Source organism: Hordeum vulgare, chromosome 7H (genome assembly GCF_904849725.1).
Source record: "Hordeum vulgare subsp. vulgare chromosome 7H, MorexV3_pseudomolecules_assembly, whole genome shotgun sequence".
Lineage (NCBI taxonomy): Eukaryota > Viridiplantae > Streptophyta > Magnoliopsida > Poales > Poaceae > Hordeum > Hordeum vulgare.
Window position 1 is genome coordinate 177,303,366 of NC_058524.1, and position 27,803 is coordinate 177,331,168.

The 27,803-nt window shown below is 44.7% G+C and overlaps 2 protein-coding genes and 1 long non-coding RNA gene across 3 annotated transcripts; 1 reads left to right on the forward strand and 2 right to left on the reverse strand.

Annotated features, from left to right (window-relative positions):
- The first annotated feature begins 1,295 nt into the window (after positions 1-1,295).
- Positions 1,296-5,323, forward strand: LOC123411563 (potassium transporter 26-like). Its single transcript, XM_045104528.1, has 8 exons — positions 1,296-1,459; positions 1,545-1,767; positions 2,531-2,776; positions 2,889-2,939; positions 3,038-3,298; positions 3,408-3,460; positions 3,535-3,904; positions 4,254-5,323. Exons 1-8 carry the CDS (start codon positions 1,301-1,303, stop codon positions 5,063-5,065), a joined length of 2,175 nt encoding a protein of 724 aa, XP_044960463.1. The 5' UTR covers positions 1,296-1,300; the 3' UTR covers positions 5,066-5,323.
- On the reverse strand, positions 2,294-4,655 carry LOC123411564. Its single transcript, XR_006613278.1, has 2 exons — positions 4,566-4,655; positions 2,294-2,806 (listed from the first exon to the last, which is right to left on the reverse strand). It is a non-coding gene; the product is annotated as an uncharacterized LOC123411564 (long non-coding RNA).
- A 408-nt stretch (positions 5,324-5,731) lies between the features above and the next one.
- Positions 5,732-7,163, reverse strand: LOC123411561 (3-oxoacyl-[acyl-carrier-protein] reductase FabG-like). Its single transcript, XM_045104527.1, has 3 exons — positions 6,745-7,163; positions 6,265-6,494; positions 5,732-6,186 (listed from the first exon to the last, which is right to left on the reverse strand). Exons 1-3 carry the CDS (start codon positions 7,085-7,087, stop codon positions 5,908-5,910), a joined length of 852 nt encoding a protein of 283 aa, XP_044960462.1. The 5' UTR covers positions 7,088-7,163; the 3' UTR covers positions 5,732-5,907.
- Between the last annotated feature and the right edge of the window lie 20,640 nt (positions 7,164-27,803).

A 27,803-nucleotide genomic window follows, 5' to 3' on the forward strand; every position in this document is an offset into this window, starting at 1 on the left:
TTTTATGATAAAATTTTGCATGCATAACTATCATTTTCTAAAGTATGCCACAAAAAATATATTTTTTTCTTAACTTTTTTTTTATTTTTTAATTGTATTGTTCACACCAGAAGCATTTGAGTTCAGGTGTAGAAAGATACTTTCGCAACCACACTTACTTTTTCTTAAAAAAAACAAAAAATCCTACAAATTATTATGGCTAATTTTCTTTGCTCTCCCGTTAGTTTTTCTCTCATATTTTTCTTGAAAGGACTGGGATCTGTAGGAGGTTCATCAGAAATTCTAAGCTTTTTAAACATAATAAAAATTACAACAACATCATAAATAGAAGTACAGTCAGCGAATCAATCTGTGATTGTATGGTCAGAGAGAGAGTGGTGTTTCCAGCCCATCAAGATTTAAATCCTGGTGCTCGCATTATTCCTAAATTTGTTTCAGGATTTTCGGCGATGCGCATTCAATGAAATGAGACGTTTTCATGGATGACGAAACACCTACGATGACTTTGTAAATCTCAAGATGATATACTGATTCAGTCTTTCGAAGATGCTCATAGAAATATGATGTGTGTGTACGCGCGTTCATAGGGATGAATATTCTCCATATTGTGAGGACTTATTGCCTCGCGATTATGACTTTGGAATAAAACTTTCGTATTATTCATAAAAAATGTATGCGCGTATATATAAACGCTTGCGTCTTTGAAAATAAATAAGTAAAAGTACAGTCCGAGTCCAGTGGATGATCATCCTGCAGCGTATATCTCCCTCTCATGTCATGTATCTGTGGCCTTTCTTCTCTTTAGATTAAGAAAAGAAAAAAGATGGCAAGATTTGGCCGAGTAGAAAGACGGATGTCCAGCAAGAGGCTTGCAATGCCTACGCCGGATTATGAAGAAAAAAGTTCATTTTAAACCCTGAATTGATAAAGATACGGCGAAATGAATCTTAAAGTTTGATTTAGACCGAAATCGCATAGTTCAGGTTACAGTCGATCAGAATTTTGAGTTAAGGGTTCATTCCGCCGGACCACTGCCAATTCAGGGTTTAAAATAGACCTTTTCCGATTATCAATGAGGCGGCCGGCCTATTTGCTGGCTTGCTAACGAACGAACGAACTGACTGACTAAGCAACCAACTAACCCTCCTAGAAAGACTGTCAAAAGGAGAACGAACCCTCCTAAAACCCCGCGTGGAGAAGACGAGGTCGGTGCTGGCAGTACTTATTAAACCCTGGAGGCCGCTCTGGTTGTTGGTGAGGTCGATCGCTCTCTCTCTCTCTCTCCCTCTCGCTCGGCGCGATGGAGCACCAGCCGCCAGCCGACCACGTCGTGGTCCAGCTGAGCGCCGCCGCCGTCGCGGCCGTGGACGAGAGGAGCTCGACGAACCACGATGACAGCGCCGGCGCCACGCGCCGCACCTTCAGCCAGTACTACAAGATGGAGCACCGCAAAGCCCCGGTGCGTATATATCCGTCCTCTTATATAAAACTTTTGCAGATTCGTCCATTTCTGACGCGATGGATCGATCCATGTGCGACGGCAGGATTTCAAGTGGTGGCAGATCGGGGTGCTGAGCTACCAGTCGCTGGGCATCATCTACGGCGACCTCGGGACGTCCCCGCTGTACGTGTTCTCGACCGTGACGCTGCCGGACCCGGGGGAGGAGGACTTCCTCGGCATCCTCAGCCTCATCCTCTGGACTCTCACCCTCATCGGCCTCCTCAAGTACACCTTCGTCGTGCTCCATGCAGACGACCATGGAGAAGGTAACCACTGCCGCTACCCACTCGATCGATCTCCTTCCCATTACATTACGGTCACCTTTGATTGACGGATGCTGCTGCTTTATCTCTTCTGCCCTCTATAATCTAATCATATGGGTACTGGATCCGAATATTTTTTGTCAAAATCCTTATTTTGCATGTAAATGCAGATCCGCCTTTTTTTCGATTACCAAACGTAGTAGATTAGAATCATCAGTGCGCATCTCAGCAGCCACTCTCGACTATGTTGTGGAATGTTTGTCGCCGTTTGATCCATATTTATATCCAGACGTTACCGCTCCATTTTGCATTACAACAAGACCATCAGTCCTACCCCAGTTCAAAAAGTAAAAACGAAATCTTCACAAATTTTGATGCAAATAGATTGTTCTGACCTATTGTTTGGTCTATTGGGAGAATAGGGATTAGTATTAGTTGATCGTGAATGTACGAGAATACCATTTTTAAGGAACTTTAAGATTCGTGTAAACATTTTAGGGGTGTGTACGGAAGTAAAACTAAGAAGAAAAATGGCCAATAAAATGTTTCCACCACCATACAATTCTGTACCCACGGTATATCACAAGCACAAATATCTTAAGAAGGTACTCCCTCCGTAAAAAAATATAAGCGCGTTTAGATCACTATCTAAACAGGGGGTACTTGATTGTTCGGATTCGATAATCTTTTGCGTGCCAAAAAATCTCTGGACCTGTAGCGATAGGATTTCGAAGCTTACTTACAAACACACGCTTACTTCGTGCAGGTGGTACTTTTGCCCTCTACTCGCTCCTGCGCCAGCATGTGAATTTTAGCGGAAGCATGCCGATGCCAGTCACACGGCTGGCATCCGACATTAATCTCAAGTTCCACAGCAAGAAGAAGAAACTGCCGTCTAAGATGCGTGAGTTCTTGGAAAGAAGCACAACAGCACAGTCAGTCATCACCTACGTCGTGCTGATCGCGACTTCCATGGTGATGGGCGATGGTGCTCTCACTCCAGCCATCTCAGGTACTCCGACCTGGTTGTTCCTATTAGCCACTTCAAGAGTGACAAGAAATAGAATTTCAATCCTCTGTTGAGTAATGTCCTGACCTTTCTGTTTCTATCTGAAATAAAACAGTTCTGTCGGCTGTTCAAGGAATCCAATCAAGATCTCCTAAGATAACACAAGGTAACAGCTGCTCATTCGTTAGCTTTATTTAGCTAGCGCAGTTCCACTTTACGAGGCCAGGAAAAACAATACAATAACAATCTGCTTGCTTGTTCCAGATCATGTTGTCATTCTAAGCGTGATTATATTGATCATTCTATTCCTTTTCGAGAACTATGGGACAAGCAAAGTCAGCTTCGCTTTCTCTCCTATTATGCTCCTATGGTTCTTATTTGTCTCGCTCATTGGACTGTACAATATTATCGAGTATTACCCATCAGTTCTCAAAGCCGCGTCCCCACTCCACATAATAACTTTCTTCGCAAGGAACAAAAGAAAAGCCTGGGAGCAACTTGGAGCAATCGTTCTATGCATAACAGGTCAGCACTTTACTTCCCATGTTACTTAACATTGAAATCATATACCTACTGATTTTGTTTTCATTTACGTGATCTCCTTGTATGGCTAAATGTCGGTCATTATAATCAGGTGCCGAAGCTATGTTTGCTGACTTGGGTCACTTCAACAAGTCATCAATTCAGGTAAATGAACATTTAATTTTAATAAGATGATAAAAATTCAAGTGCTAACTATATTCCTTCCTTCCCCCCTGCAGCTGGGATTTTCAGCAGTAGTTTATCCATCAATGATCCTTGCATATTCTGGCCAGGCAGCATTTTTGATCAAGAACCCTTCTAAGCTCAGCACAACGTTCTACAGTAGCACTCCAGAGCTGTTGTTTTGGCCCATGTTTATCATAGCTACTTTATCTGCTATTGTTGCAAGCCAGGCATTAATATCAGCCAGTTTCTCCATCATTCGACAATCAATTGCATTAGGTTGTTTTCCAAGGGTTACGATGAAGCATACCTCGGAAAAATATGAAGGCCAAGTATACTCTCCAGAGGTTAACTATTTCTTGATGATCACGTGCATCCTGATAACTTATGGGTTTAAAGGGGGGCCACAGATCGGGCAAGCCTTTGGTGAGCAATCTAGTATATGCTTGTGTTTTTCCTAATTGTCAATCTATTATATGCTCATGTTATTTCTAATTGCAGCTGACCATGTGAGATTCTATCCATGTGAGATAAAGAGTTATTGTTAAACTACATTTAGCCATTTAAAGCCACCAAACATAAGAAAATGTTACCATACGAAAGGCCTGATCGTTTGGTTGATACTTACACAATATGAGAGTAGCCTACCATTGTTATTGTGCTAGAAACAAGAAAGGGAACACTTCTCAGTTTTGATAGATGCAATAGCAGGAATGCAAAAGGTGGACATGCATTAGTTGCAATCTGACTGAACGTTCTTTCATTTTGTTTGCAGGCACAGTAGTGATATGGGTTATGCTGTTTACAACAACCCTCATGACAGTTGTCATGGTTGTCATCTGGCAAACTAACATCATAGCAGTCGGCCTGTTTTTCGTTGTCTTCTTCTCCATTGAAGGGATTTACATGACCTCACTTCTAAACAAGGTCTTACAAGGTGGCTGGGTTCCATTTGCAAATACTGCATTTTTCCTTGCAATTACAATTTCTTGGACTTATGGGAGACGCAAGAAGAATGAATATGATGCAGCCAACTTGTTGGGTAAGCAGGAGTTCATTAAAATAGTAACGGGTAGCAGCCAGGTACCTGGGATATGCATCTTTTGCACAGACTTGATGAATGGCATTCCACCTATTGTTCGTCACTATGTTAAGCACACGGGTTCCATCCGTGAAGTGATGGTGTTTGTCACTGTGAGGATTCTTCCAGTGAGATCTGTCCTTCCAGAAGAGCGCTTCCTCGTAGACAAACTAGATCATGTTGGTGTTTATAGGTGCATACTCCAATATGGCTATATGGATAACCACAACATGGATGATGATGACTTCGTTGTATTAGTTGTTGCATCCCTCAAGCAAATAGCGGACAATGATGAGATCTTACTGTTGGATTCAGCTTTCACAAATGGAACAAGCTTTGTGATTGGAAGGACTATTCTAAAGATGAGCATCACACGGAACTGCTTCAAGCGCTTTGTTATTAATAGCCTTTACAGGTTCCTGCAGAAGAATTTCAGGTCCAACATGTCCAGTTTAAAGATAGCTCCTGGCAAAACCTTGCAGGTTGGAATGCACTATGAGATCTGAGGAAGGCAACTCGCAGGTGCATATGCATGGGATCCGGATGTCTTCAGTGTGTAATATTAGTGAAGATCTTATTTAGATATTTCCCGATAGCTATCTTGGTCAAACTTTAAATCGTACCAAAGTTTTGTATGTTTCACACTTATTCATAGACATACTATAGAGTTTTTTGTTCCAGCATGGTGATATTTACTTGTTTGAAGAACTGTGAAATCATTCTGTTTAATTCCAATTATACATGCCTGAATGCCGAATTTCAAATGTCGGCCAAATTGCTAAAACTGCCACGAAATATATATTTTATCCATTAGAGTGACATGCAATTAAGGCTTTGTTGTTGTAGAGTGTCATGCAATTGATTATATAATCCATATTTTCCTAGCATGTACAACATCTCTAATGAATGTCTGTATTTGGTAATTACTTATATCTATATATCTTTGGGTCATTTTGGTTTGGTTAGTGTTTTCAACAGAATGTTTACCTACATTCTCTATGAAGAAAAGAATGTCACCTAAATCATGTTCCTTAGCAAAACTAACTGAATGTTTGGTTGCAAATAATAGTCTCACCTAAATCAGTGATGTTTACCAGGACAGTTCTATTTCACAGCCAACAATTTTGCAAATGTGGATAGTGTAATATTTAGAAGTGGGCGCAAGGGTATGCTGCTCTTAAAATACAGAAATTAATAGAAGCAATCTTCAGAAGCTTACCATGTTATACAGAACGATTGTGCTTCTGGAGTAACGTGCACCTAGAAACGCTAACACAAAAAATAACATGTGGAGTTTTTATTGCTTGTTGCACTCCTATATGACTTAATTGTAATCTAATAACAAAGATTACAGAGAAGAGAATATTGGAACACCAGGTACGGTGACGCCTGAATCTACGATGAAGATGTTGCCAGTTATATATGATGCCTTTTCATGGATCAGAAAACGAACCAGCGATGTCAATGCTGGATCAGTAGTGCCATTTGTCTTAAGTGGCACAATCTTCGAAACGACAGTGCTCAACCATCTCTTTTGCAACAGAGGAGCAGTTATCTCTGACTGGAATATTCCAGGCGCAATTGCGTTCACTCTAATTCCATACGCTCCTAGTTCCAAAGCCATTAGCTGCACCAACATATCAAATATAGCTTTGTTACGAACACAATACCGAAACAAACGTTTGATGAGGAATAGTGGAGGTACCTTTGTGACGGAATGCACGGCCGACTTGGAGGATGCGTATCCAATGGAGCCAGGCAGATTGCCACGGTTGAGGCCAGCAACAGACGAAATGTTGATAACTGAACCCTTTATCTTGGCATCACGCATGTGTCTACATACATGCTTGGCGACGAGCCATAATCCGGTAAGGTTTGTCTTGATGAGTTTATCCCACTCATCCTCAGGCCAATCCAGTGAGGAATGAACACCTCCTGAAGTATGCAAGGACAACGACTCTTTCAAGTTACAATAATTATATGTACTAGGTTCAGTAACATGATATTTTTTTCTCCCCTCAGAGCCAAATTAACAGTACTTGATAAGATCACGCACGCTCGTAATTAAATTGTTGACCAAAATAATTACACATTTGAGCTCAGTTTGACAAGTATTTCCAGTTGGAGATGAATACTAGACAGGTGTTCACACGGCTAATCGAACCCCGTATAGCAGAATGGTTACCTCGGAGGCCGGCGTTGTTGATCAAGACGTCGATGCGGCCGAAGGCGTCCCAGGCCCTCTGCACCGCCGCCTCGACGGCGGACCCTCCGGCGGCGACATCGAGCTCGACGGCCACCGCCCAGGGAAGGCTGGCGACCGCGGCGGCGGATGCGTTGATCTCGTCGCAGAGGGAGCGGAGGCGGTCGGCGCGGCGCGCGGCGGCGACGACCCGGCAGCCCGCGCGCGCCAGGTCTAGGCAGAAATCGCGGCCGATGCCGGAGGAGGCGCCCGTCACCAGCACAACCTGCCCTTCCAGCTTGCTCCACGGGGAAACCCCAGCCTTCTCCGGCAGTGACGACGCCATCGCTGGAAAGTAGAGTTGGGTCGCCACGCACTGGGTTGTTGTGGAAGTTAAAAGCAGAGTCACTCGAGACTCGAGAGCACACAGCCAGGCCTTGTTTGGTAGTGTATTTTAGGGAATTTGCGGGGATTATTCCGGTGAAACCCCTCAATTCCCATACATCCTATAACATCATTTGGTTTTAGTGTATTTGACATGTTTCATCTTCCTAAAGCTGAAAATGGTTTCATACTTGGACCATACTTGAACCATATCCATACATTTATCTCTTAAAACCATACTTAAACCATACCCATTTGATGTCATTTTTAGCCCAATCAAAACTAAACCCATTATTTTTTCCACCCAAACCAACTTAAACCCAATACATAACCGTGAGTTTAAAATCAATACATAACTATGGGTTTGCTTTAATGTACATATAATTGCACGAATTGACAAGTTAAAAAGCAAATGAGGTACAAAAGGCATAAGTGCATCTACAATAGTTTGAGAACAAAATAATCCTTGAGATAAATTCAACACACAGCAAAAGACAAAAAAAACGCCCACGTTTGAATAGCTCACTAACAAGTGTATTAAAACAAGATTGCTCAGCCAAAGCACAAACAAATACTTCCAATTTTCATGTGGTATTTCCAGATAGTACATAATTATATAGTGCATTACAACAGGCATGCAGATCAAAGATATTCGTTCTCGGTCATCGTTGGTTATTGCACATAACCAATGCCTAGAAACCGGTTTGGATCCATAGTTTATAACCGTTTGTAACCAAACTGTTTAAACCCATAACCAACTATACCCAAACTGGTTTCTCCACATACCCAAACCAAAACCAAACTAAAAAAAGCTCAGCCCAATAAAACCTAAACCAATCAAACCCAAAGTAATAACCGAACCGTTAGACCCGGTTTTCTAATAAACATTCCCAGGTTTACATCTCCGTATTTCCCCTCAAATCCCTAAATTATAGTGCATTTTTCTCAATACCCAATACACTACCCCTACCTAGTGTATTGGGGATAAATAGGGATTTGAAGGGATTGGGTGAAGGTTGGGGTTTCACCCAATCCCCTGAGGGATTATCCCCACCAATCTCCTCAAAAACACTAGTACCAAACAAGGCCCCAGTGGGTTGAATACTCCCTCCATTCCCTTATATAAGACCACTATGGAAAATACATTTTGCATCTATATAAGGCCACCAACTGTAATTAAGGTAACATTAATGATGTTTCCTCATACTAACAATTTGTTTAATAATTGCATGCATGTATTCATAATGACACTTGGCTACTTTCTTCTCACTCGTACGTTGCATGCATGCAGCTTATTAATGATTCCGGTTAATGAAAAGAAAACTTGACTTTTCAACCGATCATCAAATTTTGCCTTGGTACGTGTAATATGAGTTTGTGGCCTTGTATAAAGGAATGGAGGGAGTACTTTGAATTCACGGGACATGGAATTTCTTATCTCGGGGTCAAATGAGACGGGATCATTAGTAAAATTGAAAAAATATATGAAAATACATTAAAATAACCAACATTAATAAATGATTTGAGTTCTTGCAAATTTTCATCATACATTCACATTCGTGAAAGTTGTGAAGAAAAAACGATGCTCTTTTCAAAAGCATTTTGAAACGTTGATTTTATATTTCTTGCCATGACTTCCAGAGATATGATATGATGATGAAAATTTACAACCACCCAAAATATCTTTTAATGTTTGCCAAGAGAAATTAAAAAAATCTGTTTTTAGCATTTATGCCAAAGGCATTTGAGGTCAAGCTCACATTAGGACTTCACTTCGTGCCATGCTGGCTTTGCAGTTCCACGCAAACTGCTCTCTCACGTCTGACGCTCCTACGTTGTGAGCCCCCATGACTATCTTTCCTTTTCTTTCGTAGTTATCTCTTGCCTTATCTGTTACCTTTCTTCTACCTTCAGCCACATTAAGTTCTACTCTGCTATAAAAATGTTGCATTCAGCTAAGAAAAATGCTGCAACCGATGAAATAAAAAGTGAAACCGATGAATAAAAAAGCTGGAAACAAAAGGCAGTGGATTTTTGTGTAGTGAGATTTGCTGGAACCAGCAGAGTCAGTGCTACACCCGTGTAGAAAATATGTTGCAACCACGGAGGACGGCATACAAGAGTTTTGCTGGAAGTATCGACGTGAGCTGCAACCATGAGCTGTTTTTGCTGCAACCAGCCATCGCAAATAGCTACAACCGGCAATCACAAAGGCTACAACCGATGATCGATTTTGCTTCAATGACAATGGGGTGGCAGCACTGATGAGTTGCTTTTGCTGCAATCGGCAATGCAAAAGCTACAACCGGCAATCACAAAGGCTACAACCGATGATCGATTTTGCTTCAATGACAATGGGGTGGCAGCACCACGAGCTTTTTTGCTACAACCATCATGCTGGAGCTGAGACCGACAACGACGACGAGATGATTTTTGCTACAACCATGGGCACAAGCTGGAACCATAGTACAACGGAGCTGCAACGGCGGTCCGGTGGAGCTGCATGGTAGCGAGGTCACCATCGATTTTTTCTACAACCGATGTCAAAATATGCTACAACCGGTGTCAAAATATGCTACAACGAGTGTCCAAATTTTCTACAATCAGTGTTTGCATGTTTTTCTATATTGCATAAGTCAGCGTCACATTTTTTTACTACAATTGGTGTCACGTTGTGCTACAACTAGTCTTTCGAATTGCTACAACCGGCTTTTAAAAAGCTTCAACTGGATATGAGGTAGCTGGAGCTCAGCCACCACGCCGCAAAAAGCTACAATCGGCGACGACAACATAAGTTTTTTGTTGCAACCGTATTGTTTTTGCTACTATCGACAATTTTTTTGCTACATCCATTGATGGACTCTCACAATGTGTCACGGTGCGGCGAGATGTTGGTGGTGGGTTGCTGCGAACCACAATGTTGGCAGCGAGCGTGGTGACGAGCAGGGACGACTATGCAGCTTGGAGCAACGGGTGGTTCGGTGGTGGGACAGGAGGCGACAAAGCACGACGACGCACATCCTAGGAGCTGTGTGAGATGCATCACAAAACGTACAACAAGGTGATCGTGATCGAGTTGCAGCGACCTTGGCCGGCGTCACCAGCGAGCTCGGGCAATTTTTCTGGCGATCTCGAGTCAGGCTGGATTTTTTACATGAGCGGACAAGAAATATAATGAGGTGCGGCCATGGATGGAGGGCGTGCTCCTGTGTTTAGTTGTAGCATTGACTAGCATGGAGACAGGGATAAGGAAGGCGATGAAGTGAGATGGGATCTAATCATGCGGCTATTGGAGAATTAATCACGCGGGTATGGTGCGACCGGCCCAGATTTGAACCGACGCGTCGGCGCGTATGAGTGCCCTATAAATATACTCCATGTGTAATATAATGTGGGACGTTTTTTAGTCAAATGCACCAAAAAAGTTTTATATTTCAGAATGATGGAAACCAGTGCGCAAACTTCATTCTCTCCCAGGATGCATCATGGGAAAATCTCAAGACAATATAGGGATGTCGCTTATCCAACTACAAAGATTAGGGCAAATGGAGTTGGATTCTTAAAATATCTACCAAACTTATAAAATATAAGAAAATAAGATAGTAATGAAGTCCATATCATTGCCGTAGTAAAAACAAAAGTAAAAAAGAAAGATCCGCAAGCATTCTTTATGGGAATCGGGGCTTTCTGATTTAAAGTTGTTGGAAAAAGGACCTCTATGATCGGTTGATCATTAGTTTTTTGTAAGGTGTCACGCCCAAGATGTGATCATATCCTTATTTTGGCACGAAGGCCTCGACAGGGATAGAAGCGCATCTCGTCGTTTCGCAAGAATGGATATCGTTACAAGTACATGTACTGAAAAGATGAGATATATGGAATTGGCTTACACTCGCCACAAGCTACATCAGAGTCACATCAGTACAATACATAAATATCACGAAGAAGAGCAGGGTCCGACTACGGACGAAAACAAACAAGAAAAGAACGACGTCCATCCTTGCTATCCCAGGCTGCCGGCCTGGAACCCATCCTAGATCGATGATGAAGAAGAAGAAGCAACTCCAAATGAACAATAAACGCGCTCGCGTCAAGTAACCTTTACATGTACCTGCAACTGGTGTTGTAGTAATCTGTGAGCCACAGGGGACTCATCAATCTCATTTCCCAAGGTATCAAGACTAGCAAAGCTTAATGGGTGAGGTATGGTTAAGTGGTGAGGTTGCAGCATCGACTAAGCATATGTGAGGTGGCTAACTTACGAGTACAAGAATAAAGAGGGGGATGATCTACGCATAGCGGACGTGAACTACTGATGATCAAATGAATGATCCTGAACACCTACTTACGTCACACATAACCCCACCGTCTCCTCGATCGGAGAAGGAACTCGCAAAAGAGACAGTCACGGTTACGCACTTAGTTGGCATATTTTAATTAAGTTAACTTCAAGTTATCTAGAACCAGTGTCAAACAAAGTTTCCACGTTGCCACATACCGCGGGCACGACTTTCTGAAAGATTTAACCCTGCAGGGGTGCTCCAACTAATCCATCACAAATTACCACAAGCCGCATAGAAATCCTCGATCACGAAACTCGCGATCTCGTCGGACTCCTTAGTGGAAAACCTCAACTCTGAGATTAGCCAAAGCATCACCGGAATCCTGATGCACAAGACATTCGTCAAAGGTAAAACTAATCCAGCAAGGCCGCCCAGTGTGTCGACGATCCCGATAGGAGCCGCGTATCTCGTTCTCAAGACACGACGGATAAGCACAGCGTACGGTGGCCTGATAGACATCTCCCGAGTTGCCCCGGGTTGGCCCCGCAAACGGCTCTAGTTTTGGGCCAGCACCATCAGCACTGGCCCTCCCTATATTATGTAAAATTACTCCTCGGGTTCATGACGCCCTATGCTTTCGGTTATTAACAAAATTGTTATGTTGGGCAAATGTAGTACCAATGTTGGTCCTTCCCAGACCAGCTTTAATCTAAAATGAATTGTCAAGGGGTTCCCCATAACAACCCTGATCGTGTTAGGAGCGCTCAATTATGGAACATAACACCGGTAGCCGAAACTAAGGGCGCAAAGGTGGAACAAAACACCAGGCTAGAAAGGCCGAGCCTTCCACCTTTTACCAAGTATATAGGTTCATTAAATTAGATAGCATTTAATATGGTGATATAACAAGGAACTCATGTTATCACATGGAAGCAACTGCACCTACAACTAGCAACGCTAACACATGGTTAAGCAAGTCGTAACATAGCCAATCAGTGGTTTGCTAGGTTGTGAACAGGTTGAAGGTTTTCATGGCAATGTTGGGAGGCTGATATTTAACATGTGGTAGGCAACGAGACATAACAATAGAAACGGTAAAACTAGCATGGCAATGATAGTAATGGTATCTGGGGAAATGATCATCTTTCCTGAGATCCCGCTTAGAAGAAGAATGACTCCGTAAAGCAGACGAACCAATGTAGTCGAACGGGTCATCACATTCCGACACGCTTGCGGAACTCTATCGAGACGAAGCAAACCGGAAACAAGAATCGACACACGAAATTCCCCACGACACATGCACGACAAAATGCAATCCACATCTGATGCATGAACGAAAGAATATATGCAAGACATGGCATGTCAAGTCACAACAATCAAACACTACACATTAAGTGAAGTTCAATATGCAACGAGGTGCATATTGACGAAACTCCACATACAGATTATTTAGTTCTATCTCAATTATTTACTTGACAGCATTAAATGTGATTAAACATGGCAAGAGGTGAAGCGTAATTATTCTACCTATCTAGGCATTTTAAATGAGGTCGGAAATGACATATAGCATCTCCGGAACGACCTCACATGTTCATTTATAATTCTATCCAGATCTGAACTAACATTTTTAAATATTTGTTAAACAGCAAAAAATAAATAGGTTCATGTGGTTCTACGCGTCGTTACAATCAATTTACACATAGAGAACATCTCCAACGGAGCTACGGTTCAAAAGATACGAACACCACAAGATATGATGGCATGAATGCAATATGTGTGCAACGACGGTCACAAGCATCTCAAAACATACAACCAGCGAGATAGTATGAAACTACATGAGATTCTACGCAAGTTTCATATAGGACACAATCCAAACGGAGCAACGGTTCAACAACTACGAGCTAAAAAAGAAATCACTACAATTTGCCAAAATCAGCCACATAGAATTTTCTACACCCCACAACTATGAGCTACACAAATCTAAATTGCTCAACTAAGGCATGAGGCGGTAGAGGGAAAGATTCACTACAGCATACAACTAATAACATCTAGCATGGAAGCATGGATCACTAGGAAAAGAAGTCACAAAATGGTTGCTCGCAAGCAGTTTCAGACTTAGTGAAAAACACAGTTTATGAAAGTGCAGTTTTCGATCTGAAGGCATATTGACAGCAGCAAAACCATAGGCTACATGACTCCAAATGGCATGAAAATTTACAGCATGCTAGAGAATCCTAAAGTCTACAACTAACTCCATTGCACCAACCTCAAAAGAGCTATAGAACACCAGATAAACTCATGACAAGACATCAACAAAATATAACAGATTTCATACTTAGAAATATCTCAGCACCTCCAAATCAACACTATTTTCTAGCAAGTTGAGAGCAAGCAAACCACACCTAAACATGGATTTCTGTTGCAACCAAAATTACCAGAGGCTAGCCTACACATCCAAGGGCAAATCTTTAGTTGACAACTCCTTCATATCATGCACAGATTAAATCCCACAAAATAAACAAAAAGGCAACATGGCAAAATATCACGCGCACTAACTTGCTCAAAAGCTAAATCTAAATGCACAGTTAAATTCTATGGATTTTTCTATCCCGGAAACATATATAACATGTTGGGTTGCAAGAATAAAATAACGCCACACGAATATGCGAGAATATGTCCTAAACACGGTATAACAAACTAGCTACGGAATCCTACATGCAAAAAATATGCAAACACTACTCTAAAATACATGGCAAAAGGTCTCTAAAAACATGAGCATTTCATCTATGGGGTTCGAGCAATCCGAAAACGCACGAAAATTAATACGGGACAATCCCCTATTGGGACAGCACGCTAAACTAGGCATATGGCAAGTCAAACTATTTCAAACATGCATGCAATTTGCAAATTACGAATCTACGCGAAAACTACACAAGTTACATATTTAAATCACTCCGATCCGACATACGGATTAAAATCTATGTTCGTTTCAATATCTAGCAAAATCCTGAAATATTAAATCCGAAAATCCTAAATTCACTAACGGGCCGAAACTACTACTCACGGCCTAGACAGGGGCATGGCGCAGAATAGAAGCATGCGCCTAGGGTGAGGAATAGGCTCGGGTGCTCACCTCGGCCCAGAGGCCGGATCTGGAGGAGAGGAGGCTGGGCCTCGGTGGTGGAGGTGGGCCGCGGGCGAGGGAGGCGCTGAAGGAGGCGGCTGCCTGGAGGAGTTGGCGCTGGGCCAGCGCGGGGGGCCGCTGCTGGCCTGGCTCATGCGGGGCGACGCGGCTGAGGAGCTCCCTGGCTCGTCGTGCACGAGCAGCCGCAGGAGGTACCCATGGCGGCGGCACGACAAATGGCGAGGGGAGCTCGAGGACGGCCGGGGTTCGCCGGTGGGGACCGGATCTGGGGATGGCCGGCCCGGATCTGGCGACGGCAAGACCGGCGGCGATGGGAGCTAAGGGACCCGGCGATCTGCTCGAGGGCGGGGGGCGCTGCAGCTCTGGGCACGAAGAGGCGTGCTCCAGCGGGTTCGCGGCGGGGCTGGAGGCGCGGGGCTCGACGGCGGCAAAGAGGGGTGCTCCGGCGATGATGCAGTACGGGAGGAGGAGGGAGCCGGCGGGGCATTCGGCAGCGAGCTCGGGCTCCTCCCAAGGATGGCGCGGTGGCTCTGGCCCGGGCAGGCCGGATCTGGGCTCGCGGGCCCGATGGCTGGAGGAGAGAGGGGGAGTTGCTAGGGATGCTAGGGTTTGAGAGGGGTGGCGCGGATTTTGAGGGAGAGAGAGGAAGTGTTGTCTAAATTGACCTAGGGGTCTATTTATAACAATTAGAGGGGCTAGGTTTAGCAGTTTTTCGCCCCGGTTTCAACCGTGCGATCGGAATCGAACGATCTCGAAAGCGGGACGGGCTAAGTGGCCGTGTAGAGTAGGTTAGCCAGAGATGAGAGGGAAAACGGGATCCGGCAACGTAATTTAAAACACCGATAAAACGTCCGACGATAGACCGAATACGGTGCCGCTACGGCCGACCGTTCGGGTACCAGACAGACTCCGGTTGCAACAAAAATTGACACGCGGCCTACCTACGTCTAAATAAGACCGCACGTCAAGTTTCGACCCAATCAGAGAAAGTTTTATACATAGTTTTAAAAAACAAGATTTAAACGATGCCGCGGGCGCGTGCGTGTGTGGTCGGACTCAACACGGCAACGACAGACACGGAGAGACCCGGCAACTAATATGAATGCAAGTTTTGAAAACTGACGGCAATGGGATGCCAATGCGATGCGGATGATGCGCATGATGCGATGATGATGCGACAAATAAAAATAATCACACGACGAAAACGAAATAAAATGGGGAATCTTCTGGAATGTCGGTCTCGGGCTGTCACATAAGGTAACTAGGCACAGTGTTTTGATCGAAACCGAACTTCAGTTTCACCCAGTTCAGATTCTACGCAGCAGTGGGGAAGACCTACTCTTTTTGAGAATTTCATTTCTTCTTGCCGCATCCCAATTCTTTCCTAGGAGTTGAAAATTGATACGAAATAAGGAATATGTACGTACACATGCTCGTTTTGTTCATTTGTGTGGAAAACATATGTATACTAATGCGTAAATAAGATCACGAGAGGTCAAATTTTTATACTTTCTGAGAGCATATCCAACAGCAGCATAAAAATTCCACACCCAATAAAAATTATAGTGCTGTCACTCTAGCGCTTTTAATACGTCGGGACCAACATTGCTTTAGCAAATACCTAAATACACGTGCCCAAAAAAGCAAGTAGTACAAATTGTGAAGCGTGCGCCATCCTATGCCCCAAATATGTTGCGTGCGATGGCGTTTTTCAGCGCGTGTCCAAAACTTTTTAGCACGTACACAGTTTTACAACCTCTGTTGAAGCTGTCTGGCGCCTAAAAATGAATATTTTTAGCGCGGAGCACTTTTTATGCGGCTGTTAGAGATGCTCTAACAACAACTACTACTAGCACTATATTGAAAACCACCTCGATAACTAACTTCACACATCACTATCCATTTTTTTGACAAAAGGTGAATTTTATTGGTTAAAATGGAGCATCAAGAAGATAGATAACACAAAGAACACACACATACGGTCTTTACATAGCTAGGATTAATACAACCAACACCAACTCACACACTCAAAAAAACACGTCGGCAACTAGCAAAATCATATAATACCAAAACTATACGTAGGTGTGAAAAAAAAGGTCAGGCGACCAAAAAAGGTCCAAAGCGATCAGATATGTGATCGGGAAACTACAACAATGATCATATCCGCAACAATGATCTCATGGCACCACATGACCGACGAGATTCTTCAATAACGCTTTAGGAAGGATGTTACACTCAAGTTGTAAAAAAACACTCCAAGCCAAACTACAACCTTTTTTTGAAAAAAAAACACTTTATTCATTAGAGATAACCAATACATCGTTTATGAGGATTGTTACAATTTCACATAAAGGTTCCCCAAAACACTCTGAAGTATCTCACCAAAACCACATAAGACGTCAAGAACCTCATGGTAGTTTGGGGCTGCACAACTACTCCATAGACACCGGCCATCCGGTATGACAAAGAAATTAGGACCTCTATAGGAACAACAGTCATGGAACCCCTACCTTGGTGAAGGTGAAAACACCTTTAAAATACCGTGTCATCCTTATCAAGATGCACTCCTAGACCCATCATAAACTGAGGTTGGTGTCATATGATAGAAATCGTTGGACAACTACAGCGAGCCAACACCACCTTTTGAGGCCATTGTCTCGAATTCCACTATCTCACACATAGGAGATGCCCCACTTTTTTTTGAAAAGGAGGATAATCACTGGCTTCTGCGTCATGTGATGTACACATACACTAGGAAACAACATATGTCAACATTCTACATCACTCAGTACACGACATCATGAACCCTAAGATCATTGCGTTAGCACCACACATCCAAGAAAATTCGCAAACATTTAGGTCCCACGGTGATATGCATCTTGTCCTTCTCAACAACAACCATGGAAAACTAGAAGAAGCAGGGTGGAGCAAGACAAAAATGGAATGATATTTCCCACGAGGTTAGGTGCATCTTACATGGATTAAGGTCATGCACAAACTATTGCTATAAGATATTTGATATAGACATAGGTGTGCCCCATGGGCCTACTAAGATGTGACATTGGGAAATATGTCTTTGGTTATGATCACCCAACAAGTGTTGCAACCCAATGGAAGATGGTACATAGCTAGGTGTTGGAAATATGTCGTAGGGGCAATCATGTGATGATGTTGTTTCCTCATGTATTCATGAGTTTTTGGTATTTTCCATGGACTTCATCACTAATATTTATCACTAAGCATGTGACTTATTTATTAGACTATATATTGTATGATGATTGTTCTAATGGTCCCTAGTTGATAAAATTATGCGGGCACATATCCTTTGAATAGTATACGACTCAATTGATTTCTATGTTTCACAACTCTTGGGTATATAGGTGCTAACACGATAGCATGGACTTGGGTCGGGGATCACCGAGTAGACAGACCCATCTTGATACACAACAATATATTGCAATTTGTTAGTCTCGATAACAATGTTTATGACATGTCCTAGACTTGAGGTCCTCACATGTTATCGGGATGAGAACTGACTCACTTATGGTATATCAAATGTTACTCCATAACTGTATAGTTATAAAGATAGCTTTCAAGTGAGTCAATAGACATGGCTGGCCAAGATCGATATTTGTCCCTCCGATTTAGAGAGATATTCTCCAGTCCCTCTCGAGTTATCATATTTTGAAAGCATGGTCATGCGACTTGGGTTAAGTGTTAACTAAATTAGGGAATATGTATCAGGGTTTCAAGAAGAGAGGTCATGACAAGTAACCGCCTTGAGCTCGGCAACATATATTGTTAGGCAATATGACTTTATACACATATGGCACTTGGCACATTCTGCTAGGAGCTGCTACCATTTATCGACTCATGTCGTGTCCATGTGTGCCTGAACCTATACATTCGCGCGTGTAAGGGGCGCGATCCCATTCAGATTGGATCTGAGTGGAAGTTGGGTGTGGAGTCCTAATGGGCCTCAAGAGTTGAGCCCACCTTAGAGGCTAGAGGTTTATATAAGTGGCGGGGCGGACCCTCGAAACGGTTCGACCAGTCTCACGAGCTAGTCACCACCACTTCCACGCCCACATGTCGTGAGATTGGATCTAGTAGTTTGTCACCTGCCATTCCTTCATGCACTCGCGGATACCTTGAAGGCATTGCACCTGGGATTCTTTGACAAATCATTTGAGGGAACCGTGAGCAATTGTACGAGGGATCAACGAGGAGAGTTCGTCTAGTGGTAAAATTTGACCCCATGATCTATCCCATACAACATGTTCTCGTTGCATGGTAAATCATTTGTTTTGCGCTAATATAGCATTTTGCGTGCCAGAACAATAGGGACGTGGCTTGTGACGTGGCTAAGAATCGGAGTCTGTGTCACCCAAGTCTCTCTAAGAAGCTTAGCCGCCAAGAGTCCTTGGCAGTCTTGTTGTGTCCCCTCCCACCGACGTGCTTTCCAAAGCGCTCGAGGTCCATAGGCGCTCGTAGCATTTGGAGGTGTGGTAGAACACGGCTCCGTGTTGGAGCGTGGGGGAGGTCCCTTTTATCTGGGGTAGGTTGTTAAAGCAAGGATTACAAGGCGGTGGCGATGTTGACGCATGTGGCATAATTCCTCCCCGCTTCATCCCTGGTCCAATGGTGCTCGCTTCGATACCAAAGAGGAGCGCATGAAGGGTTCAGTCCACCGACCCTTCATTGAACCTGCTAGACTAGTCAATGATCGTTCAACGCTTTGGCTTTATACGGTGGCGGTCCTTCAAATAAGCTTGGGAGGGACAACTGCTATGTCTTTTGGTTGCGGCAAGCACATCTGAGTGGCTTCCTTGAGGATGTCTGGCAGTGGCCTTGGATCTGACGACAAAGAAGCACGAGACTTATCCTCGGCCATGTTTTGTAAGTGATGACTTCGATCCAGTCTTCGAAGGTGGGTGGCTATGGTGGCTCGTAAAGCCAATGGGTGATGGTGATATTTTGAGATGGTCGTCGAATGCATCATTCTTGTCCAACGGCTACTTCAGCAATGCCACAACATGATGGCGACCAGCAATCCTGACAAGCAGGAATGTCCGAGTGGATGTTTATAATTATTAGTTATCTTTGTGAATGATTGTGTGTATGTTTGTGCAATGTAACATCCCAATTTTCCTAATTGGGAATGTTTTACATTGTAGCTAAGCATCTATGCATATTGATTGAAATAAATTTGGCACTTGAATTCTTTCGTCTTTTGGTTTGCATTTCCATCTTTTTCCTCGCACGAGAAATGCCTGGGGAAATACTCTCTTGCACGCGCGAGAGAGAGAGAGCGGAGGAAAATGACCCTCCGAAGTGCGGGCAATTTCTGAAATATTGGAGCCAAGAAATCCAAAGATCATTTGCAAAAATATTTGCAAAAAGAAAATAAAGCATTTTGAGGAATTTCTGAAAAAACATTTTTTAAAGTTTTATTTTTGCTTTGGAAAAATGTTATTCGGGTAGAGGATATTTTTATGATTTTTTTGGTATATAATACTCTATATTAAAAATTTGATTTATTTCCTTTTTATTCACTTTTGTTTTTCTGTTTCGGAAAAGATATAAAAATAGGAAAGTCTTGTTTTTTTAGGAAGCCACCGCCCGAGCGCTTAATAGCTGTGGGCCGCCACCCCCACAGCCCGGGACCGAATCCCTTAATTGCCGGCCGCCCTCTCCTACCCCAGCCGCCTCCTCCCACTGCCACGCGGGCCCCCTGCCCGACCCCTTCTTCCCGCGGTCGCCTCCCTCCTCTCCTTCCTAGTTTCTGCCCGACCCCGAGCCGAGCTTCCCAGGAACTCGGGATCCTCTCGGATCCCTCTACTCCTTCCTTCCCCGGCCCCCTCCTCGGCCTATAAATAGCCCCTAGCCCGGCCGCACCCCGTTCCCACCCCGCCCACGTCGAGCCGCCGCCCCGAGCCCCCCTGCAGCAGCCTCGCCGGAGCAGCCCGAGCACCGCCTCGGCCACCCCCTGGGAGCAGTACCCCGAGCCACTCCCCGCTCCGCCCGACGCCTCCCCTCGCCGGATGTCACATCCCTAACCCTTAAGCAAGTTAGTCTTGTGCTCATGTCTTCTTTGCATTTGCATCTAAGAAGTTTCAACAAAAACAACAAAGTGGCAAAGGAAAAACCCAAAACCCTAGCCACTATTTCAATTAGAGAAAATCTCAAACTAGTTCAAATCAATGAACCCAAAATGGCCTCAAGAAATGTTCAAACTTTCTGATAAATCATGAAAGTAAATGAGCATTGGAGGAAACTATTTTCTTGACACCTTAAGCATTTTTAAATTAATGCAAAAGCCACTGGTTTCAAACTTTAAATTTGAAATCAGAAACTATAAATTTCCAAAAATGTTGAAAACTTTGGAAATGGTTGGGAATGTTATAACAATATTTCAGGAGGTCTAAAATAGTTTTTACTGTTTGTTTTGGAGCTAAAATAAATAGCAAAACAATAGTTAGCAAAACAGAAAAACAAAAACAGAAAAAAATGGGAAACCCTTACCTGTCGCCTAGCCTGGCCCGGCCCATCTCCCTCGCTCGTCCCCTCCCTCGCGCCAGTAGGCAGCAGGAGGTGGCCGCCGCCTCCTCCGGCGCGGCCACGCACCTGTGCGCTTGCCTGGCCGCCGCCTCGCGCTGGCAAGGCTGGGGATAAGCCCCCTGAGGCCTCCCCTATCCATTCCCCGCATCGGCTCTCTCCCTCCTCCCGGATCTCTTCCTCCTCCTTGCTGCCGCCATTGGAGCCGAGCAAAGCTCGAGCTGCCCGTGCCCCTAGCCATAGGATCCCCTCCCAGAGCACGCCATTAGCTCCGCCTCGTCGGTCTGGTCCTCCCTGCAGAAGCCGAAGCCACCCCGAGCCCTGCAACGCCCGCGACGCCATCGTCTTCCACCTCCGGCCGCCGGACCTCTCCCGTCGATTCGTCGCCCCCAGGCCTTCCCCGAGCCGTCTAAGCCCTGCTCTGCACTCCCCGTGAGCATGCGGTCGTTTCCCCTAAGTTTTTCCCGTCGATCCCCTCCTCTAGCTCTAGTTTCACCGGATCCCGATGAGGACCGCCGCTGCCGCTCGTCGCCGATAGCCCTCCGATGATCAGCTCGTCCTTCCGAGGGCACCAGCAGCTTCAGGTCGACGCGTAGATGTTGTAGCAGCTAAGAACCGAGCGTAGTTTCCTCTGGATCAAAGACCCCGATGACGCCCGAGCCTTGGCCGCCGCCAAGCTCGTCGCCGGCGTCATCTCCGGCCAGATCAGCCCCGGCTAAGTGTAGAAATGGAGCTGCGGGAGATGTGTCGTTCCTCTGGTGCTCTCCGCGCAGCATTTGGCCCCCTGTGCGCCGTTTCCGAGCCCCTCCGCCGTGCTGGTGGTCGCCGGAGGCTCCCCGCCGGCGAGGATGACCTCGCCGCCGGTGGATCTCGGCTAGCCTGAGCCACTGACTGGTGGGGCCAGCCTCTGGCAATTTTAAAACTAATAAAAATAAATCAAATAAGTTAATCAGTCACTGACATGTGGGTCCAGCAAGGTTAATCAGTTATTTAAGTTTAATCTTAATCTAAAATTGACCAGAGAGACTGACTAGTGGGTCCCACTGGTCAGGTTTGACTTTCAACGGCCAGATGGACCTGCTGATGTCATGCTGATGCAATAAAAGTATATCCAGTATAGAAATAATTCCACGAAATTGCTAAAACTTGTAAAATTCATAGAAATTAATCTGTAACTCCAATGAAAATAATTTATATATGAAAAAGTATCAGAAAAATTCAAGGATTCTGAATATGCTATTTTCATCTATGTTTGAAAAAGTTACAGAACCCTAAATTGTGGAATAAGGAATAATTCAACTCTTATAATTACTTTAATTGGAATTTGGAAAATTATTCAAATTTCATTATGAATACAATGATCACCACTGTCCTAATTACAAATCAGTACCATAACATGACATTTCATGCATGTTAACATCAAGTTGATCTGAGCATCAGGTCGAATCAATTAAAACGGTATCCGAATACCCCGTTTGGAATTGATATTCGAATGTGATTCAAATCAACTCTAAACCTAATACATATTGATTATAATAACTTATCACCTTGCATTATCATGCCATGCTCATGCATCATTTTGAGTGCATATGATTGTTATTGAATGTTGCCATTCATTTCGGTAGGCTCCGCACCCCCGCATTCCACCGAATATCCGTCTCACGGATATCGTTCCTCCTCTGAGCAACAAGGCAAGCAACCCTTTTGATCATCCCGATAAATCCCATGTTCTTGCTCCTGCACCTATTTATTGCATTTAAGATCAAATGCTTCAACTGCTTTTGCCACGATAGTTGAACCCACTTCCTTTGCATGACTTAACCTTGTCACAGTAAATAGCCGAACCTTGCAACCTAGCATACCTGGTAGTTGCTTGAGCTATGATGTGCCTTATCCTGCTATGCATGCTATGCTTAGACTTGTGTATGGTCTGTCATCTGGGAGATGAACAGAATTGTGGAATGTGTTTGATGAGCAAAGGTTGTGTGTTGAACTTGATTTGGTAAAGGTACCGGTGAAAGGCTGTGTAGGAGTACATGGCGGGTTGTTTCATTGGAACCGTCCTTAGGAACTGAGTTCCGTGTATGTATTCCAAGACTAGATACTACCACATGCTGGGCCCTGAAATATGACCCCGCTCGGCCTATTAATCGCGTAGTGCTCGGTCCAGGAGTTGCAAGTAGTTTCTGGTGTTTATAGTAATGCTGGAGGCCGTGCATGGTGCTGACCTGAGAGGTGGGCCGTGATGCGGTAGGCAGTGGCACGGTGTACCAAGTGGCACCCGGATGGTGGGCTTGGGAACCCTGCGCACATCGTTTGAGGCCGTGTCGGAAACTGCGGCCGGACTTCCGTACGGGTTACTCTCAGATAGGCGATAAACCTGGACTAGGTACTAGTGTGGTTAACGGTCGTGGCCGACTCCCTCGCTGGGCTTCCGCTTGAAGGTTGCCGAGGTGCATGACGTGCACATGGCGATAAGTGGAGAGAGCGTGTGTGACGAAGTACACCCCTGCAGGGTTATGATCTATTCGGATAGCCGCGTCCGCGGATATGGACTACTTGGAGACATATGTTGTTCATAGATAACTTCAATGGCTACTCATAAAATTGCCAAGATAGGCGTGAGTGTCGTGGACGGCATTTCCGTATGGAGACAGAATGATTCCACGATAGTGTATTGTTGTGGTGTTAGTCGACTCGTGTGCGAGAAATCAAGTTGTCAAAATTATTTTAAAAATGCAAGTTGTCTAGCCACGAGTCCAATGCTGGCTTCCCGCATGAAACCCCACAATACCTTTTGATACCTTGCATGAGTAGTTAGTCATCCTAAAGTCTTGCTGAGTACCTTCGTACTCATGTTTGCTTTATAAATGTTGCAGAGGTTGCTAATGACCCTAACGGAGGGTTCTTCGTAGACATCGACGACGACGAGTAGCTGGTGTCCCAGCTACGATCTGGCCCTACGTCGGCTCTGTAGTGTAGTCAGGCCATGTGCCTTCTAGTTGCCCTGTCTGTACCCAGACAGTTTATAACTCTTCCGCTGGCTTGTAATTGTATGACTGCTATTATGGGTCGTGAGACCCTTAATGTGTAATATTATGTGTGTGGCTCTTCCGAGCCTCTTAAATAAAGCTTGTATGTTTATGGTTATGTTGTGAAGCCATCGATGTATCTATACATATCGGTATGCCATGCATACGTGTGTCTTACTTGATATGTATGGGGTTCGAATACCTAGTCGTGAACTTTAGTAGCACTCCTTACAAGGAAATGCCCCTTTGTGATCCAACGAGCCTTGGTAGTTCGCTACTGCTCCGGACACATTGGTTGACCGGCATGTGTCCTTCTTAGCTACTGTGTCTGTCCCCTTTGGGGAAATGTCACGCGACGTAATGGAGTCCTTGTAGCTTGCTACGACTCGTCTACGTTCGCTGATGACCGACACCTGCTTTGTTGGGTCATGTATGCCTGTCCTTGTGCGGTACTACCACTTTGGTTTATGACTAGACATGTCGATCCGGGTTCTTTGACATTGGATTGCTAGCGACACTATCGCATACGTGAGTCAAAAGACGCAAACGGTCCCGGCTAAGGTAAGGCTGCAGCCGTTGAGTTAACCGCGCGTGAGACCACAAAGGGATGCGATGTATTACAGGCTGGATTCCTATGGCTTAGGATCGGGGTCCCGACAGCGTTGGTATCAGAGCCTGACTGACTGTAGGATTACTAAGCCAAACTGGTCGAAGTTGAGTCTAGAATTTCTTTAGCTATATATAAGGGAATTGTTTGTGGAAGGGAACGTAAGACTCTTGTTCTCTTCTCAAGTCATTCTATTCTGGTCATCCTCGTCTTTTCTGCGGGAATTAAGGACTAGATTACTCATCTTCTCCTAGGCTCGTGTTTCTGATCGGTAGATTATAGGACTACGGGTCGAGAGATATTGGGTTTCTTTTATTCCTAGGAAGCAGGAAGTAAGTTTGATGATCAGAGAGTTGAACTTGATAGTTGAGTGGTTACGCTATTCCATTTTTGGGTTGTCTCAAAATTTGTTTTTGAGCATTTACAGCCGTTATGCTGCCCAATTTTTGCATTCAGAGCTCTAATGCTTTTGCATTACTCTCTATTTACAGATGCCTGGCCGTCCTTCTCGTCAGGTGGTACGTCTGACCAGGTGCATTGATGTACCGGGTCATACGACCATGCTGGTCAGGGTGATGTCGGTGTGCGGTTACCGCTGGTACCCCGAGTACACAGTGGAGGAACAGTACCGAGACTTCAATCAGAGCCAGTACATCTACACTGTTAGGGTATTTCCAGACTACCCTGGAGCTGAGAAGCCAATCCATTGGTCCTATGGGTTGGGGGTCACCGTTGACATGGCAGTACAGGATGCTGCCTATTCAATGCTGACTATTATGAGAGCGAGACATGCACTGCTGCAGAATTCAGAGTTCTGCTATGTTCCGGCCTCTCAGTCTGGTGAAGAGGGATACCTTAGCGGAGTCTATTTTGATTCTTCTATGGAGGATCCACTTCTGCAGTCCACTGTTGAGATGCTAGAGAACAGAGACAGGGATGCTCGTGCTCTCCGCATGGAGCTTTATGCTACCCGTGCCCGTCTGTGGACATCTTTGACGCAGCTGGCACCGGTAGTCCAGACAGGGTATGGAGAGTTGGAGATGCTGAACCCTGTTAGGACCCATCTTCCGGCCCACGTTGACTGGCCAGCTATAGGAGGAGCCACACCTCTTCGGGGACCCCTCTTACCACCAGTCAGGGGACCAAGGCCACATCCATGTCCTTATGGATCCCAGGGATCTCAGGCTAGAGTGTTTCCTGATCCGCAGGTTGAGCTTCCAGGTCATGGAGGTAATCTCTACGAGATGTTCTATGCGGATGCCTGAGCTGTGAGCGGAAGGATAGTATGGTAGTAGCCGTACGTTCACAGTCCTGCGTGACTTGTGAAGTATGGTTGTAATGTGAAATGAATTCCGGAGGCCTAGATAAATAATGTATAGGAAGCTTGTAAGCCTCTGATGAGTAGTTTCACAATTTCAGTAGTTTGCTCTTCGGTTAAGGGTGTACTGAACTATGTAAGGGTGTGTATGAACCATGGTGTATATATAGCAGTTGCTTGTTACCAAGCTGTTCGGATATTCATTTCCGCATTCCGTGTGTTCAGTACATTCTTAATCCATAGTTAGTATTGATATGATATTGGTCTAAGCTATGAGTTTGTTTGTCAGGATGGTGTTCACCAGGTTGAACCGTGCCCCTGCTCATGAGCAAGGTGAGGGTAGTCAAGCGTCGCAGGAAGACCTGCCTCACCCACCTTCTCTGGTAGAAGTGATGCTTGAGGCAGAAAGAAACAAAAGGGAGACCAACCGACTGCTAGAGCGTATTGAGCAGAATACGGCTCGACAGCCTAGGAATGCCGCAGTGTCCCTCAATGACTTTGTGAAGCTGAATCCTCCAAAGTTTCATCATTCCGTCGATCCCCTCGACGCTGATGACTGGCTATGCAGCATCTCACGCAAGATTCGCTCTGCGAATGTGTTAGTGTATTGTTGTGGTGTTAGTGGACTCGTGTGCGAGAAATCAAGTTGTCAAAATTATTTAAAAAATGCAAGTTGTCTAGCCACGAGTCAAATGCTGGCTTCCCGCATGAAACCCCACAATACCTTTTGATACCTTGCATGAGTAGTTAGTCATCCTAAAGTCTTGCTGAGTACCTTCGTACTCATGTTTGCTTTATAAATGTTGCAGAGGTTGCTAATGACCCTAACGGAGGGTTCTTCGTAGACATCGACGACGACGAGTAGCTGGTGTCCCAGCTACGATCTGGCCCTACGTCGGCTCTGTAGTGTAGTCAGGCCATGTGCCTTCTAGTTGCCCTGCCTGTACCCAGACAGTTTATAACTCTTCCGCTGGCTTGTAATTGTATGACTGCTATTATGGGTCGTGAGACCCTTAATGTGTAATATTATGTGTGTGGCTCTTCCGAGCCTCTTAAATAAAGCTTGTATGTTTATGGTTATGTTGTGATGCCATCGATGTATCTATACATATCGGTATGCCATGCGTACGTGTGTCTTACTTGATATGTATGGGGTTCGAATACCTAGTCGTGAACTTTAGTAGCACTCCTTACAAGGAAATGCCCCTTTGTGATCCAACGAGCCTTCGTAGTTCGCTACTGCTCCGGACACATTGGTTGACCGACATGTGTCCTTCTTAGCTGCTGTGTCTGTCCCCTTTGGGGAAATGTCACGCGACGTAATGGAGTCCTTGTAGCTTGCTACGACTCGTCTACGTTCGCTGATGACCGACACCTGCTTTGTTGGGTCATGTATGCCTGTCCTTGTGCGGTACTGCCACTTTGGTTTATGACTAGACATGTCGATCCGGGTTCTTTGACATTGGATTGCTAGCGACACTATCGCATACGTGAGTCAAAAGACGCAAACGGTCCCGGCTAAGGTAAGGCTGCAGCCGTGGAGTTAACCGCGCGTGAGACCACAAAGGGATGCGATGTATTACAGGCTGGATTCCTATGTCTTAGGATCGGGGTCCCGACAGCGTTGGTATCAGAGCCTGACTGACTGTAGGATTACTAAGCCAAACTGGTCGAAGTTGAGTCTAGAATTTCTTTAGCTATATATAAGGGAATTGTTTGTGGAAGGGAACGTAAG